This window comes from Echiichthys vipera (genome assembly GCF_963691815.1).
Source record: "Echiichthys vipera genome assembly, chromosome: 11".
NCBI lineage: Eukaryota > Metazoa > Chordata > Actinopteri > Perciformes > Trachinidae > Echiichthys > Echiichthys vipera.
In genome coordinates, this window is record NC_139836.1 from 15,707,615 (window position 1) to 15,724,310 (window position 16,696).

Consider the following 16,696-nt stretch of genomic DNA (forward strand, 5'->3'; position numbering starts at 1 on the left):
GTTCAGCATCGTTTATTTTCCCAAGTATTTAGATCATAAGAAACCTTTCTTCTATAACAATAAAGCCTTTAATATGTGTGCCTGCTTTTTTCCCCCCAAGGGATCTACAGGTACATCGGGGGACAGAGGATCTAAAGGAGAACGTGTAAGTAGCATCATTCCGGTTTTCCTAAATATAAGCTGTTTGTATGACTCAGACTATAATGCACAAAAAAGAATGATGAATAGTAATGGAAGTCTTTACTTCAGCACAAATATGACTAATCCCCACAAGCACGTAAGCACTAGATAAAGGCATTTAATGCTCAGTGCAGTTTCCTATTGTATTTGCAAGGCAAAATTAAAGAGCTCTGTCACACTTACATAGTAATCTATCGCAAATAGGGGATTCAAAATGAGGCTTTTAGCTTTATAGCTGGCAACAGGACCTCAGGACAGGTGACTGACTGGACACATTCGGAGAAATAGGTCAGTGTGCTCAGCATGTTAAGTTATACAGTTGGATGAGTCAGGCTGGAAAATATTGACTGTGATGCGGCTAATGCCATCCAGGAAATGCAGATTTCATTATTATACTGCATCATATATATATATATATATATATATATATATATATAAACATAGAGCTGAGACATGTATGGGCTTCTTTTCTGCAGGGTGATCCAGGGATTTCTGGAGAAAGAGGTGTTCAAGGCGAGAGGGGTCGAACAGGAGATCCTGGCCCGATTGGACAGATCGGACCATCAGGTGAAAAAGGAGATCCGGGCCCTCCAGGACATTTGGGGAATGTTAATCTCTTGGTAAGTGAGCGGAAATGTGCAGAAACATCTGATCAAACCCCAGATGATTAAAACCTTTACCAGTGGACTTTCTTCCTGAGCTTGTGTAACGAGTTCAGTTCTCGTTCCTGGTATGGAAAATGTTGCCGCTTACAAATTTCTGCTTGAAACATCAAACAAGGCCGTGCTGTTCTGTCTCTACTCAACGCTTCCCACTCCTCATCGAGGCACAACAGAAGGTCAGAGAGGGGGGGGAGTGGAGACAGAGAAAAAAACAAAGATATGTTGGCGTGCCTAGAGCTGTGCAGAGCAGTGAAAACACCTCCATGTGTCCCATACACATACTGTAAGCACAGTCACAAGAGTTATATAAAACTCACAGAGGAGATGAAAACCAAGGTCCAAGGCCGGCTCTATTTATTTTTTTCTTTCTTTTTATTTCAAACATGTAAAAGACAAAAGCAAGACCAAGTAACACTTTATGATAAACATATATGCTAACTCAATTAATATTTTTTTCATCAACACAAATGAAATCAAACACAAAATAGGAGTCGTAGTAAGTAATTTATAATATGAAACTACCATATATATGATAGGCTACTATTGTTTGCCATTGGTACCCTGGAAAGCTCAAACAATGTTGGCAGATTGTGAATTGTTATATATATTGATAATACATACAATAAGAGGCATACAGAACTGGAGCTTCTTAAGCAGTGTGCGTTACTACAGAATTGGATGGAAAGTAACAAGAAGTCTCTTTATAGAGTCATAATATCTAATTGAATATTCCCCCGACTGGATCCATTTTATTTCTAGCTAGATTTGAGGCACAGATGTGAAATGAAAATCCAAGGTGGGATTTCTCTGAATCGTTAGGAAATACTCATTTCAGCAGTCATCTCTCCTCCCTGCCGTTGTTTTCAACACAGATGGTTTCAACAAAGTGTCTCATGGAGGTTTCTGAGTTGAGATGCATGTCGGCATCAGTTTGATTTTAATGCAGTGATAACTACTGTATCTCCTCCACTGCCAGTTCACTATGAATGAAAGACGTTTGTATTGTTCTTCACTGCACACACAGGGTGATCCCGGCTTTATGGAAGAACTCAAACTGCTCGTCAGAAATGAAGTACTGAGGGTCTTGGAAGGTACAAATTGTTCCAAATTAAATTTTTCATGTTTTCTCACTTATCTTTATTTTCTGTTGTTTCCTGCATTCTGAATGTGAATTTTTGCTTTGTAGAGAAGCTATCGAGCGCTGCCATGCTACAGAAGACACCTGCAGGGATCTTAGCTTCTCAAGTCCATGGGCCTCCGGGACCTCCTGGGAAGGACGGATTACGAGGCCCACCAGGAGAGCCCGGGCCTCCTGGTCCCCACGGTAAGAGCTCAGGCTGCCAAACTGAACTGCTCGACATTAACATCACCTCAGAAAAATAACCATTTCTGTTGAAATATGAATTAGAAATAACACTCTTAGCCTTTGATTGCTCAGAACCATTGGAGACGCTTAATGAACCCTCTGTGGTCTGATTTGTAATCTACATATGTAGCAATCCATACGCTTATGCCTCATTGGTGTTTAAATACGCCATTTAATTCAATATTTAAAGGTCCCATATTGTAAAAAGTGAGATAGGTGCTATATACTAATACTGTGAAAGTATCAAAATGCTCAATCCTGTTCAACTATAATGCTCGGTCAACTATACTACAGTGTTTCCAGTAACACGGCCCGCCACAGTCTAAGTTATCCGGCCACAGTTTCATAATGAGCCAAAAAGATTTTTACACTTCTCTTGAAAAAATAAAAACTCTCTAACATTGTCTTTTAAGCCGAAGCTGCGGAAAGACGTCAGAGTCGTTCTTAACCCCTGTCACTTGTGACGTGAAAGTGGATAAGGGAACAAGCAGAGCAAGAGTTTTACTGATGAATTATGCTATTATGAAGAAGCAGTGAATATACAATTGAGTTTTGTTGTTGTTTGTGCATAAGGAATGCTGCAGCTCATGTTCTAGTGTGCATACATACATGGCTACACACTGCTATCCCCCAAATGAGCTACGTTAGGTAATGTTAACGTTAGCTAACAACACTGGCTGACATATCAGGCTGCTTGTCATATTTATTTTACTTTGTGAACTGCGTTAACTCCATCTCGTTTACCATGCTTTGTGGGTGTGACTTTTTTGCTGTGTGGCTCATCCATTACCATTCCCACTCATATCATAGCTTCTTCTTCTTCTCCTTCTTCTCCTTCTTCTTCTTCTTCTTCTTCTTCTTCTTCTTCTTCTTCTTCTTCTTCTTCTTCTTCTTCTTCTTCTTCTTCTTCTTCTTCTTCTTCTTCTTCTTCTTCTTCTTCTTCCTATTCATCACATTTAATGGTGGTTGGTAAACCAGTTTATACTGTAGTTGCAATCTACTGGACTGGAGTGTGGAGCAGGCAGTAGAAAAAAAACAAAAACAAGCTAAATGTTCTCTTTTATTCCTGTTACTCTTATTAATAAGAAGATTGCATGCTTTCCTAGGAGATCCCCAGAGTAACCATTCATATACAACCAATATGTGTATGATTGATGATGATGGTTTACTAGAGCACAGCAAAGTTCTTCATATAATCTAACCTCTTAATTTTACCACAGAAAGTGCCACTACAGTGCCGTTACAGTCACTGTGGCTGCAATGAAGGTGCAGAGACTCAGAGCACAGATGCAGTAGGCAAGGCAAGGCCATTTTTTTTGTATAGCACAATTCAACAACAAGGCAATTCAAAGTGCTCCACATAAAACATTAAAAGCATTGGGAGAAATAGCACATAAAACATATACATTTAAAACATAAAAGGTAAATTAAAACATATAAAAGATTTAAAACGCATAAAAAGGTCATTTTTAAAACATAAAAGATGGTTACAGTTAAGGAAGTGCAGCAGCAGCAAACAGAAAAGTCTTCAGTCTTGATTTAAACGAACTAAGAGCTGCAGCAGACCTGCAGTTTTCTGGAAGTTTGTTCTGGATGACAGTTTTTTACCTTACCTTACCTGTCCACTTACGTTTTTAATTGTTCAGTTGCTTTTTATTGCGATCGTGTCTGACATGGGTTGTTGGGAGGAATGGTCGGATTCATGTTGGGTTTTTTGGGTTTTTGTCCCTGTTCCTCGTCATTTAAGGCAGACACACTGTACGGCTGTAATGTTTTTTATTGTGTACTTGTCTGCCAAAATGAATAATAAAATTTGGAGAAAAAGAATACAGATGCGGAAGACCCGGAAACACTGATCAATTAGAGCAGACTGGCCTTAAAGAGACGCGCTCAAACAAAGCTTCGAAGACAGATGGTGAAAACAGGTATATTCAGACAGACAGTATGAGAAAAATAATGTGATTTTTGAACATTAAAGCATGTAAACATGTTCTTCTAGAATTACAAATACAAGTACAAACCTAAAAATTTGCATAATATGGGACCTTTAAAACAGGCAGCATTTACTAGTGTATACAAAAAGCTACAGATTGACAGAGTGAACCACAACATCCTTCAGTTAAAGATGGTTTTCTGTAAATGAAGAGTTATGATGAAACAGTGGCTCTGGATTGGGGGGTGCACCATTATAGTTGGTGCATTTTTTTTTTAAGGATTCATGGGTATTTTTCTCTTGCTTAGACCCAAATAATGCAGACTGAGGGGCAGGAAGCAGAGGAAAGGCCAGGAGTGTGGTGCACAGCGGCTCTCGGGGAAATATGAAGACAAACGAAGAATTGGCTGTGAATAAGAGAAAGTATTATCAATGTGGACAGGAAAGAGCCCCAGTATTGATACCTCACTCCAGGAAAGAAAGCTTCTAAAGTAGAAAAGGAGCATAGTCAGGAAAGAGGGTGGATGTTCTTTATCAAACTGATGCAACTTTCAGACTGCTCGTACAACACTAATGGTTTGCTGGTCAGGCTTTATACCTCAAACTTGCTTAGAGTTGTTTTGTATCCACAGCAGAACTACGGTGTCGTAACTTTTGAAGAGGAAGAGTGTGTTGTGTGTTGGTGCAGATCAAAGCACCACTGCATTGGCCTTTCTCTTTGAGCTTTGTATCTACCTCACATTATTCAAGACCATTTACACTTTAACCCACTGCTATAAAATGCTGCTTTTATTCATGAATAATGTAGTTAAAATAGGCAACTCAACTATAAATATGTGTGCTGTGTTAATGCCATTTGCATTACACATCTTGGATTTTGTTTAGCTTGTTTTTTTATGCTTCCAAAGAGTGTTTTATAGGTGATTCATAAATGCAGCTTTGCTATAAATATTTATTGAAAATAAAGAGGAAAGTTTTTTCCCTTGATAAATCAAAAAATTCAACAACTTCTTAATTTTTTCTTTGTTGACTTGTACCTCCACTCAGCCGTGGAGAGAGTTCGGGGTAATATTTCCTCATTATTTCTCGTTATCCTCCGCTGGAGACTGTGGTTCTCAGGAATATCCAACTTGACTTCTTCCCCAATATGCCAAAATTGTTTATGGAGAAAAATAATCCCTCTGCTATTTTTTTTTTTCCTTTCTCCTGGTTTGATTTCAAATGGGTGAAAGTCTCAAGCTGTTGAAGAATACCCATAAGGACGCAATGAAGAGCATGATTTCTCTCTTTTTTGTTTCTCTCGTCTTTGTTCTAACTGAGTGCTCATTCATCATTCTATTCATCTTTTACATTTAAAAGCCTAATGAATGAAAAGACTCACTGATGTAAGTCATTTTGTTCAAGTGCATATTTCCTAAATTCTTTTTGTTGTTTGAACATTATTATTTTTTATTTTGTATTCCAGTGTATTCTGTATATATTAAGTGTCTTTCATTATCAGGCTGTAATCTCTGTGCTGCTGTGTGCTTTGTGCTGTACACTATGAAAATGTCAGTAAATGTCCCACAGTAATTGGTCTTTAATGGAGCAGCTGCTCAAAGAAAGGTGTTTTTTTTCTTCTTCTTTGTAAGGCGTAACATGAATAAATAGATGTTGCTGTTAATATTGTTTACAACAGGTGCAGGACTGCAATCCTATCTATCAATCAATCATGAAAAACCACTCCATTAGTGCCCAAGTGCAGACGCTATATGGTGTTTTCGATTTATCAGACAGCACCAAACCAGCATGCCACCTAAGCTTATTGCCCTGTATGCTATTCAGTATTTTTTTGCTTAAGGTACAGTGCTCTTTTCTCCATGGAACGTTTCCTCCCTGAATGAATGCCCCAGGCTCCGTGAGTGTTGAAAGAAGTCTCATTATTGCGGCAATGTGTGGATAGCCCCCTCTCCTCTTTGAGACTCAGTTTTGGAGCATTCATAAGCCTTTTTTCTGAGATTTTCTCTGACATGTAAGCGCTGAAGCGTTTCCCCTTTGGGCCACGCGGTGCGATGCTTGATACTCCTGTCAATGTTTCTGATGCACTCCATGCAACCACTGGTCCTGAGACTCCATTACTTTAAGTGCCTCATGGGGAAATATTTTCGCAGCCCCCTCAAATTCTTACTTGGTATGCTGCTGTTTTGAACTGTAAAGACTTACCGGCTTTGCATGGAATGAGAAAGCCTTTGAATAACATGTTTGTGTTTGTTATAAGCAACGTACTCTCTGGCCTCGAATTAAAGATTAGTACAAATGCTTTGATTTATTTTACACATCCGCCAGATTGAGCATGTGCGTGTGTGCGTCTCTGCTTGTTTTAGAGGTAATCATACAGCAGCCAGTCACCATCAGAGAAAAGATTGAACATAATTTCAACATGAAATAATCTACTTTTTGCTCTGTGGTAAAACAGTGGAAAAAAGCTGTATGATCTGGTTATGTTCTCCCGGAGCCATGAATAGATATGTTTGTTTTCTGCGTCTGTTGCATCGGTTTGTTTTCACTCTCTGATGCCCTTTGTGACCCACATATCTGACCTGCGATTGAAAAAGCCTCTTTGCTCTCTTTTAAATTCTTCAAAGACATGCGCTTGTGGCCTTATTGTTGACAAAAAGCCGAACAAACCCACAGCGCCTCCTTCTTCGAACACTAATGTACAGATGGCTTGTTTGATGATTTCCATTTGGACAGGATATCAATACGCATTTCATTATTCAAAGGACTGGGATTGAAACTGGAAATCCAGAGAAGCCTGTTTGTACATCAACTACCAAAGCTGCTTTTTTTTTTTAAAATAAAGCGCAGACTTGTTTCCTGACATTGCCGTCGCATTAATGGTATTTACGTATATCATTAAGAAGCTAATCTGTACGAGTCCCTGGACAGATATGAAGGTTGTGAAAGTGTTTCCTCATCTTAACAGTTGAATTTTAACATGTTATGGCATTTGTACTAATCTTACTAACTGTGCTTCCACGCTCCGTAAACATGACACTGCACAGTTCTGTTTCGTCTTTGCAGTATTTGTGCTCAGCCAGAGTGTTGTGTGTCTTCAGGGTACAGGGGTCAGAAAGGAGAACGAGGTCAGCTTGGTCTGGGGTTACCAGGAGATCCAGGATCCACAGGGCCACCAGGTAAGAGGCATCTTAATTTGTATGCATAATTTGATGCAATGTATAGTTTTTGAGAACCTGTGGAAGAGGACTTGCTCTGTGTAGATACAAACATTACATTCTAAGGTACCAAAAAGACAATGATTCATATTTCAGGTGATTATACACTAAACAGAACATTGATATTGTAGTCCATTTCTGCCAATAGCTCCTTCTTAAATTCCACACACTTGAACTTTAACGCTGCACTTATCAGTGTATTTATATTAACAGTAGATCAAATTACTGTGCGAACAATGAAAAGGATAATTCATTGTAATGAACCAACAGAGATGCTGGTGACTAGCTGGTGAACGTAGAGGAGCATTATGCTGCTATAGATGGTAGTGGAGACCAAAACAGAGCTAAAATGAGAGTGAATATTGGACTTTCATTCATAAGGTTGAGAGAACGGCAACAAAACACTCCATATAAATGCCAATGTTGCTCTGTTTCACGTATAATGTGCCAAAAATGTAATAAATGCTGATTTAGATCTTAATCCTTAGCCTTGAATTTTGACAGAAGTAAAAAAATATAACATTGATTTGAATGATTTCAAGATATTTTTTGACTCCCACTTAACCACTCATTAACCATCAGCCATAGACCAGTAAAACATAAGGAGGTCCAGTAATTGTACCTTTGTAAAAGAGCACTTCTGGGAGTCATGCTTAGATTATACCACATTCATCACAGAATGACCATTGACAGCCCCCTCTCCTCCACCATCTACCACTGTTTATCAGATTTTATTACCTGTCCACCAAAAGGCGGGATGCGTAACGTATCCCACTGTGTTATCAGAGAGCTCTGGTTGCGTCAAGTCTCAAACCTCAAATTCTATTTCAGCCTTCATTTGATATCTCAGCATGTTTGAGATACACAAATCCCATATGGCATTATGTTGTCTAAAAACTCAGCCACTGCTGTGAGACAAATGAGACCACAATAGAGGACGAAACGCTGCAGTGGCGGGATAATGTCGTTTCTGTGAAGTAAAAGACCAGTTTAATGAAACAAAAGTTTCACCGAGCACAACCCATGATGTCAGCTTGTCCCCTGCTCCTGTGAACAAAAAAATAACTCGTACCCCGATGAGAGCAATGAGAAGTGGGATTACCTCACTGACTTCCAGCCTGTTGCAGCAGGAGTAGCACCGAACCGAAAGTCACTCATCTTACTATGTATGTGCATAATTTACATGTAGGGCAAAGGAAACGTGGCTGCATCTCCTCTGGAGAGGACAAATCACAGCTTTTGAAAGACATCATCTCCAGGAGTGCACAGTGAAAGGAAGTAGGGATGAATTTCCATTATGAATATCATGAATATCCTTATTGGCCACAGCCCACGGGTAGCAGTTCAAATCAAGTAGAATTGATTTATTTTATTTTTCTGAAAATCCAACTTCTCATTTGATGCAGCCTATTAAAAGAAGAAGTAGAAAGTGAAAGTGTTAGTTGCATGTACAATTAATATTGCTGTTTGTGTGTTTATCAACCGCCACAACAACACCAAATTACATTTGGTGTTTGAGGTTTGAGACTTGACGTGGTTTGATCATTTCACAGGCTCTCAGTGATCACTGTAAGTCAGTTCCACTGCAGTTTTTTTAGGACATAATACTTTTAATAAGGGCAATCTATTGATTTATGATTTATGTCTGTGGTACAATAAGAATTTTTTTTCTTAACTTAATGTAAGAGAAAGTGATTTCAGTATGTTTTAGTGCCATTTAAAGAGTTTTAAGTATATGTGGATGATTATAGGGATAATATCGTGAATGGCTGTTATTTTGCTGGTATAATAAAATTTTCACAACGTCCCATGCATAATACACCTTTGGCACAACTGGGGTTAGACTTCAGCTGTATTCACATCTTGGAAAGAGTTGGAAAGTTGAACAAACTGCTACAGTAATAAGGTGCTGGGCAACCATGTCAATTTTCCGTGTGCACTTACTGCAGCAACATGAGATTTTTCCTACCAACCTTTTCCTTTACGTGACTCGGCCATCGTAATGAGGAACTGCTCGTACCCCTTGAATTCCACATAGAGCAGGCTCCCCCCAGACCAGCTACAGGTTCATGGAGTCCGGGATATACTATGAGACACATACAGGTGACTCTTTACTGTCGATGGTTCTCAGTGTATCTCAATAGTATATGTGTGACCATAATGTCAATTTACTCTCTTTCCCCTCAACTAAAGTATTCTGATGATGATTGTGCTCCTTTGCTCTGGTGTTGACAGTTGTGTGTGAGAAGTTAAGCAGGAGATGAATTTGGCAGGGATGAAAAGGACAAGTTGTGTTTTTTCGAGGGAGGAAAAAGACAAGGCTGTACCTGCGATTCCTTTTCTACGACCTGTAGAGGAGGCAGGGCTCCCGCTGAGCTGTGACCGGCCTGACTGATGGAATGGTCACTCCTGTGGTTGATCTGCAGTGGAGTGTTTTTATAGGATAGAGAGATACATTGGGAAAGGTGGCTCTTGTGTTTGTGTGTTGCATGGATAGCATACGAGACAATGAAGCAATGTGGACTGCTTTGCCACATCAGCCAGCTATTGTCAAGTAACGAGATGCTAATGTCTCATCTGCCGTAATGACCTCAGTATTGAACTATAACCAATATGGTGCAGTTTAGTCAGATGGTGGCACTATAACAATGAACTTTACGTTTTGGTCTGCAGCTTTTGAACCATCATTCACAGAAGCTAAATGATTTTTCACTGTGTCCAGACGAATCCATCCTTATAAACCACACCCATTTGCACCTAGATAGATTTTCTGCCATTTTGAATTTAATTTTAACACAAAAAAAACTGCTACTCCACCTGCAAATTTTAAGAAATCATCACAAAATTTGGTACATTTCTGGACCAAGCTCAAATGCTGTCGGGAGGGCTGCTATTACAAGAAATCTCATATCTCCTCAACAATTTGCACCATTGGAACCACATATGATGGACATAGATATGATGTCTGATTGACTGTGAAATATTTGGGGCCATTTGGCCAATAAGTTCTGCTGTAGCAGCATCATCTAACTATAAAGTAAGACATCTTTCTGTGTATGTATGCAAGACTGTCCTTCGCATATCTCCGATCAAGCAGCAGCACTTTTGGGGGCCAAGCACTTGGCCTGCTCCAAACGGCCATGAATTCTGAGCGGTCACACACTCCGAATGGGCACACCCCTGATAACACTGTTAGCAGCAGTCAGGAGTTGAGGAATCGGCCCCTTCCAAATGGGCACGCCCCACACGGACCCTATTTGAGTATTAAGAGTATGAGGAAATGCACCTTCTCTGGCTTTCATTCTCATTAAAGTGATATTAAAGAATCATTCATTAATTTTGATATCCAGAAACATCTGAAGTGTTTGCTGCTGTGAATGGCTGGTGAAGTTTAGCCATGTATGGGAAAATAATAATTAAGAGAATTAAGCACATAAATAAAACCACAATATACTAAAGCAATTCTTACCTTTCTTGCATTTCTCAGAGAACTCAGCGGTTTCCTCAAAAGTCCCACCCTTTTCCCCCTTCCCTGACCTCTGAAGCTTCCTCCTCCCCCGACATGTGTGTTGAAAAAGAAATGCTGAATTCAAGTGTCATGCAAAGTCCAAAGTTTCGGAAATCCAAATTGCCAAATTGCACTGGAATACCTGTCAAAGTGGGACCTCCAACTAGCGAATTCACGGGAGATAGACCTACCCCGAATTCACAAGTCGGAGGTTCCACTTTGCCTAGATGGAGGTCTGAAACATTGAACTTTCCATGACACTTGAACGCAGCACAAGTGAAATGGAATAGTGGAATGGAATGAAGTGAAGGAAGCTCGGCAAACAATTTTATTCGGACCAAATAAAATGATTGTTCAGTCTTTTTCTTAGATATATTTGAAAATGTACTATTGATGAGTTTAAACACCTGGTTGATTTCTTTTACATTTTAGTGTGCCATCTACTTATTAGAAGCATTTTAAGATTACAAAAGAAAGTGCGTAAATGCCAGAAAGGTAAGAATTGCTTCAATTAGAATGCTCAAAATTTGAATATGATAGGTGTCTGTTGATTATTTATTGATGTTCACTGCAATTTACTGTGTTCCATATATATATATATATATATATATATATATATATATATATACTTTAATTAGATTTTGTTGTAATTAGTTTTCTCTGAATTATTAACAAAACCATGTTGTAATATGATAAAACTATCCAAAGGTGGCAGCTAACCCCTATTTCCAATACAGATTAATCTCTCAGTTTTGTTTTATATCATTTAGTTTAATAAATGTCAAAAAAAAAAATTGAAGTATGCACATTAAAGTTCTGAGAGCCCAACAGTCCAAAACTCAAAGATATTCTCATTTGAGAGGCTGGAAGCAGCAAATATTTGACACTTAAATGATACATTTTTCCAAAATGTCTGTTGATCAACAAATTGATTAATCAACTAAATAGTTTGAACTCAAAAATATACAATAATATTGTTACAACACATTTACTCCTAAAAGTTAATAAACAACAATATTTGTTGTTACTTATCCGATATTTCTGCAATTAGCTAATATCGACCGATTTGTCAACCTGATTCATCGGTCAAATATCTTTTGTACTGAAACCATTTATATATCACTGTGTATTTCCATACAGTATGTCTTTGAACGATAATAAAGTGAATCCCACCGCATGGATTAATAATGTCTAATTCTCTGTCAAGGCCCTCCTGGGATCACTTCTCAGGGCCCTCCTGGCTCTCCTGGGCCCCGTGGACCTCCTGGGACATGTGACCCCAGTGACTGTCTCCTTCCATCCCTGTGAGCCCTGCAGAGCGGTTCAAACAGTGGGCTTGCGTCGTATACAGGCGCCCGGCTCTGAGCTTAGCACTGTGGCCACAGAGCAGGAGAAGGACGGCCTCAGCTCTGGTTTATCGGACAGACTCACAACTGACCTCTTTTGTTCACTTTACAATAACATTTGGATGCAGTCAGGATTTCCGTTGTAGTTGGTTGTTTTGAATGGATTTTAAGGTTTTTTTTGCAATGCTGTACTATTAAGGTATTTCTTGTTTTCACATCCCCTACTGTGATGTAATGCATTCCTTGTCACCTATCATTATGTATTTTAAGACCATGAAATGACTTTGTTTCATCACGTTCAGTCTTTCCTGAGAACACAATTTTAGTTATTTGTTTGCCTCCTGAACGGGCATGCCTTTTCACTCTTCTGTTCTTATTCAGATAAGCAGGAGATACATCTCACGTTTGTATGTATGTGTGTTTGTGTGTGTGTGTGTGTGTGTGTGTGTGTGTGTGTCTGTGTGTGTCTGTGTGTGTGTTTGTGTGTGTGTGTGTGTGTGTGTGTGTGTGTGTGTGTGTGTGTGTGTGTGTGTGTGTGTGTGTGTGTGTGTGTGTGTGTGTGTGTGTACGGTGTGTGTGTGTGTGAGAGGTGTGAGAAAATAACAGATTTTTGAAGCTCCTTTTGCAACCGAAGCGCAGCAGATGTGTCTGATAAGCAAATAATTTATTTTAAGTGTGTTCTTAAAGAATTTATTTAAAGATGGTAATAATAACTGTAGTGAATGTAGCATGGATAATCAGTAATGTTAGTCCTAGAAGTTGGATTAATACATTTCTTGATTACTGAGAGCTTTGTGTTATGGAATTATCACTCGTGACACATTTACATTGTGCATGATAATCATTTTTTTAAATGAATCTGCAGTATAACCCTTGATAAAGACGTCTTCCCATTTTCTGTAAGTTATGTGTCGGTACTGAGCGCCAAATCCATTGTAGTACAAAAACCTACAACTCATACTGTTTGTCTGAAGCTACTGTATTTTTAAGACACATACATCAAGGGCAGATTTGAAGAATGTACTTTAAATGTTGTGTATGTTTAATGAGTGTGAAGTGACCTCACATTTACCTTTACTGTTAGTTTAATCTGTAAATAAGTTGAATGGGTGATTTTGTTCTTTCTTTTCTTTCTTCCTGTCTAATGGGGCTTATAATGGGACCTGACAATATAATTACATAAGCAAGTTGTCATTGTAATGAAACATTAAGGTTCTCACTTGTGTTATCTGTGTGTGTGTGTGTGTGTGTGTGTGTGTGTGTGTGTGTGTGTGTGTGTGTGTGTGTGTGTGTGTGTGTGTGTGTGTGTGTGTGTGTGTGTGTGTGTGTGTACGTGTGCGTGTGCGTGTGCGTGTGTGTACGTGTACGTGTGCGTGTGTCTGTGCCTGTGCGTGTGCGTGTGCGTGTGTGTGTGTGTGTGTACGTGTGCGTGAGTCTGTGCCTGTGCGCGCGTGTGTGTGTGTGTGTGTGTGTGTGTCTGAGATGATGATTATTAATATTTACTGTTTACATAGTGTTGTGTATGATGATTCCTCTGGTTTATTTGTATATTTTGGATTTTCAGCCACACAAAGGAAATCGGACTACTACACTACAACTTCAGACTTTTTTTATTTTGGGTGAAACATACTGTATACTCATGAATGTACTTGAACTTTCTTGTTTCTCAACATCCTGGTTTTTCACTCACTGACCAGCACTGTGTCACTATGTATTGTCTGGTTTTGGGGTGTCATAAGACTGGAGTTTGGATTTATTTATTTGTTATAAAAGGTTTTAGAGCCAATTTAATGTTCTCAACTCATTTCAGAAGGTTTTTGAGTCAACTTCACCTGAACAGGCCATATGATATTATGGAAATGTGCGTGTAAGGAAATAGTTCTTACAATCACTGAACATTTACAAAACTTCTTCAAAAGATTTAAAAGTCCCATATTGTAAAAAGTAAGATTCCTAGATTATAAAGCAGGTCGAGTGCTATATAAATACTGTGAAAATATCAAAACAATCAATCCACGGAGAAATGCACACAGCCCATATTCAGTAAACTGTGCCTTTAAACGACCCTCCAGGACTTCTGTACGTTTGTGATGTCACAGCTATACTATATATATGTATATATACGTTTATACGTAAGTGCAGCTAAAGTGGCGTTTGTCATTCCCCAGCTGCAATGATGATTTGAGGTTGGGGAAGAGCTGGAAAGGCTGACCAATCAGGGCAGACTGGGCTTTTTCAGGAGTGGGAGACTTAAAGAGATAGGCGCGAAAATGGAGCGTTTCAGACAGAGGGTGAATATACAAAAGTATATTTGGACAGTATGAGAAAAATAATGTGTTTTTTGAACTCTAAAGCATGCAAGCATGTTCTAGTAGAAATCCAAAATAGAAGTATGAATCTGAAAAAGAACATAATATGGGATCTTTAAATTAATGCCCATTTGACTTTTTTTTTTTTAAAGGGAATTGCACTCTTCATCCATAAAGTATACCAAACTTTATAATCACACTAAACAATGGACTTTTAAATGCAGAAGAAAAGGATAATTGGCTTGTAGTGCATGTTACTTTCCTCAGTCCTAAACTCTGAGCGCTGTTTAATGAGAGTATGACTCAAAGGCTTTAATTTTACTTTTAAGTATCCTGCTGTGATTAATGTTTGAAAAGTTATGTGGGAGTATCTGACATTTGTGCGTTATAAGAACTCCGTTCTTTCTGTGTTTCATCATTTTGACACTTTTTCCTTCATGCCTCACATCATAGAAAGTCATCAAGCTTCTCTTACACATTTGAATTATAACACATCATAGTGTGAAGCTGCAGAGCATTTTTTTTAAAGATATATTTCTTCTCAGCATGCAGGCTTGGTTTTATCTCTGCTAAATTTCAACAGTGTGAGTGGGTCTTGAATCAAATACCGGCTACTGACTTCATTTGTGAGTTGAAAGAGCCCCCTGCTGGACATTGTATTTATTTTCTCACTGCCTGTGATGTGAATGGAAAACAATCTTTCTATGGGTTATAGGCGACATAAAATCCTCCTTTGGCTTCTGTCTTTTTCATACATATATATTCATATTCTGTGTGTAATTTTGTCATATGTATTGTCATCTTATTATGTTGGTCTATAATTCTGTACACACAAAATCTATTGCACGTCTGTCTGTCCTGGGAGAGGGATCCCTCCTCAGTTGCTCTTTAGGAAGTTCTTTCCAATTTTTCCCTGTTAAAGGGGCTTGATTTAGGGGGAAGTTTTCCTTTTTCCAAAGCAAGGGTTTGAAAGGACAGAGGGTTGTATGCTGTGCAGATTGTAAAGGCCCTGCCCGGAGGCAAGTTTGTGATTTGTGATATTGGGCTATATAAAGAAAGTTTACTTGACAAAAGTTTTATCACACTCATTTTCATATCTGTTTGAATCTTTTCCCCCATGGAGACAATAACGCCGACCTTGACCAAATTCAAATGAGGCCGTATCAGTAAACTAATGCGATCTGAACATTTTTGGTGTACTGATATGCAAATAATGAATTTAGCTTGAATTGATATTAATGTGTGCCGGTTTGTGACTTCAATTTAGCTAAACAGTATGATCACTAGGGAGGACACACAATGGCTGCTGCTGTCACAGCCCACTTCACTAGCAACTTAGCGCCAGCCATTTTTACATCACTCTGAGTCAAAATCCATTTATTTTAAGTGGTACTGTCAGATGAAAGAAAACTCAAAGGATGGAGGTGTCCTTCAAATCAAATGCTGTTATACCTCTTAAGTCAAATAATGAAAAATTCACATTCACATTTATACATCCACATATTTCATTATGCTTTTTTTTTTTACATTAATGTAAGTTGATCTTGTTGCCACATATAATCTAATCTTGTAAATAAGCTTGTAATGAGGGGAATGTGGATCAGGCTCTCAGCACGGTCCCTCAGATTAAAAATGTCCGCCTGCTGCTCTCACTGTAACTCCTCTCTGCTCCTCTATAAGCTCATATCGTGCTGTGGGACTTTAATGTGGGTTTTTGAAAGTCTTTGTTCCGTTGAATATCTACCTCAGTCTTGGTTTACCATGTCTATGTGATTAGCTATTTTGGGTGGGGATCACAAAACAAACTTTTGCCTTTTTACGGAAAAAAAAAAGGAATTGAAACCCCATGTGTTTGTAGAAATCGAGAGTCCTGGATGTTGACATCAGTATAATCAGAATCGACTGACTGGACTCTGGAATAGGGGCAGTGATGCTCCTGTTGTGGAAGATGATCTAGTGTGTATGTGGTTACCAGTTATCAGAGGTTATATTTCACACTTCTTTGCAGCATCTTTTACTTAAACTGATAATGGCACCTGCCCTACACGTGTGCAATAAATGTTATTCAATGCTTTATTTCTTGTGTTCTTGTATTGTCTTTTTGGGCACCGACACAGATGGGGTTACATTTTACGATAAATATGTGTGTTGAATTGAAGTTATTGTTTAACATGAGC

At 38.7% G+C, this 16,696-nt stretch overlaps 1 protein-coding gene across 3 annotated transcripts in view; it reads left to right on the forward strand.

Annotated features, from left to right (window-relative positions):
* LOC310953738 (uncharacterized protein) overlaps positions 1-16,595 on the forward strand; it is a 110,083-nt gene extending 93,488 nt beyond the window's left edge. For 2 of the 3 annotated variants that reach the window (XM_083922876.1, XM_083922877.1), the window contains 6 exons: positions 101-145; positions 657-800; positions 1,867-1,933; positions 2,029-2,166; positions 7,240-7,317; positions 12,072-16,595. In XM_083922876.1, coding sequence (XP_083779002.1) covers positions 101-145; positions 657-800; positions 1,867-1,933; positions 2,029-2,166; positions 7,240-7,317; positions 12,072-12,172 — 573 coding nt within the window. In that variant the 3' untranslated portion in view covers positions 12,173-16,595. Of the gene's footprint in view, positions 1-100; positions 146-656; positions 801-1,866; positions 1,934-2,028; positions 2,167-4,449; positions 5,565-7,239; positions 7,318-12,071 lie in introns of those variants that run through there. The other variant, XM_083922878.1, reaches the window with a different exon arrangement.
* Positions 16,596-16,696: the final 101 nt, after the last annotated feature.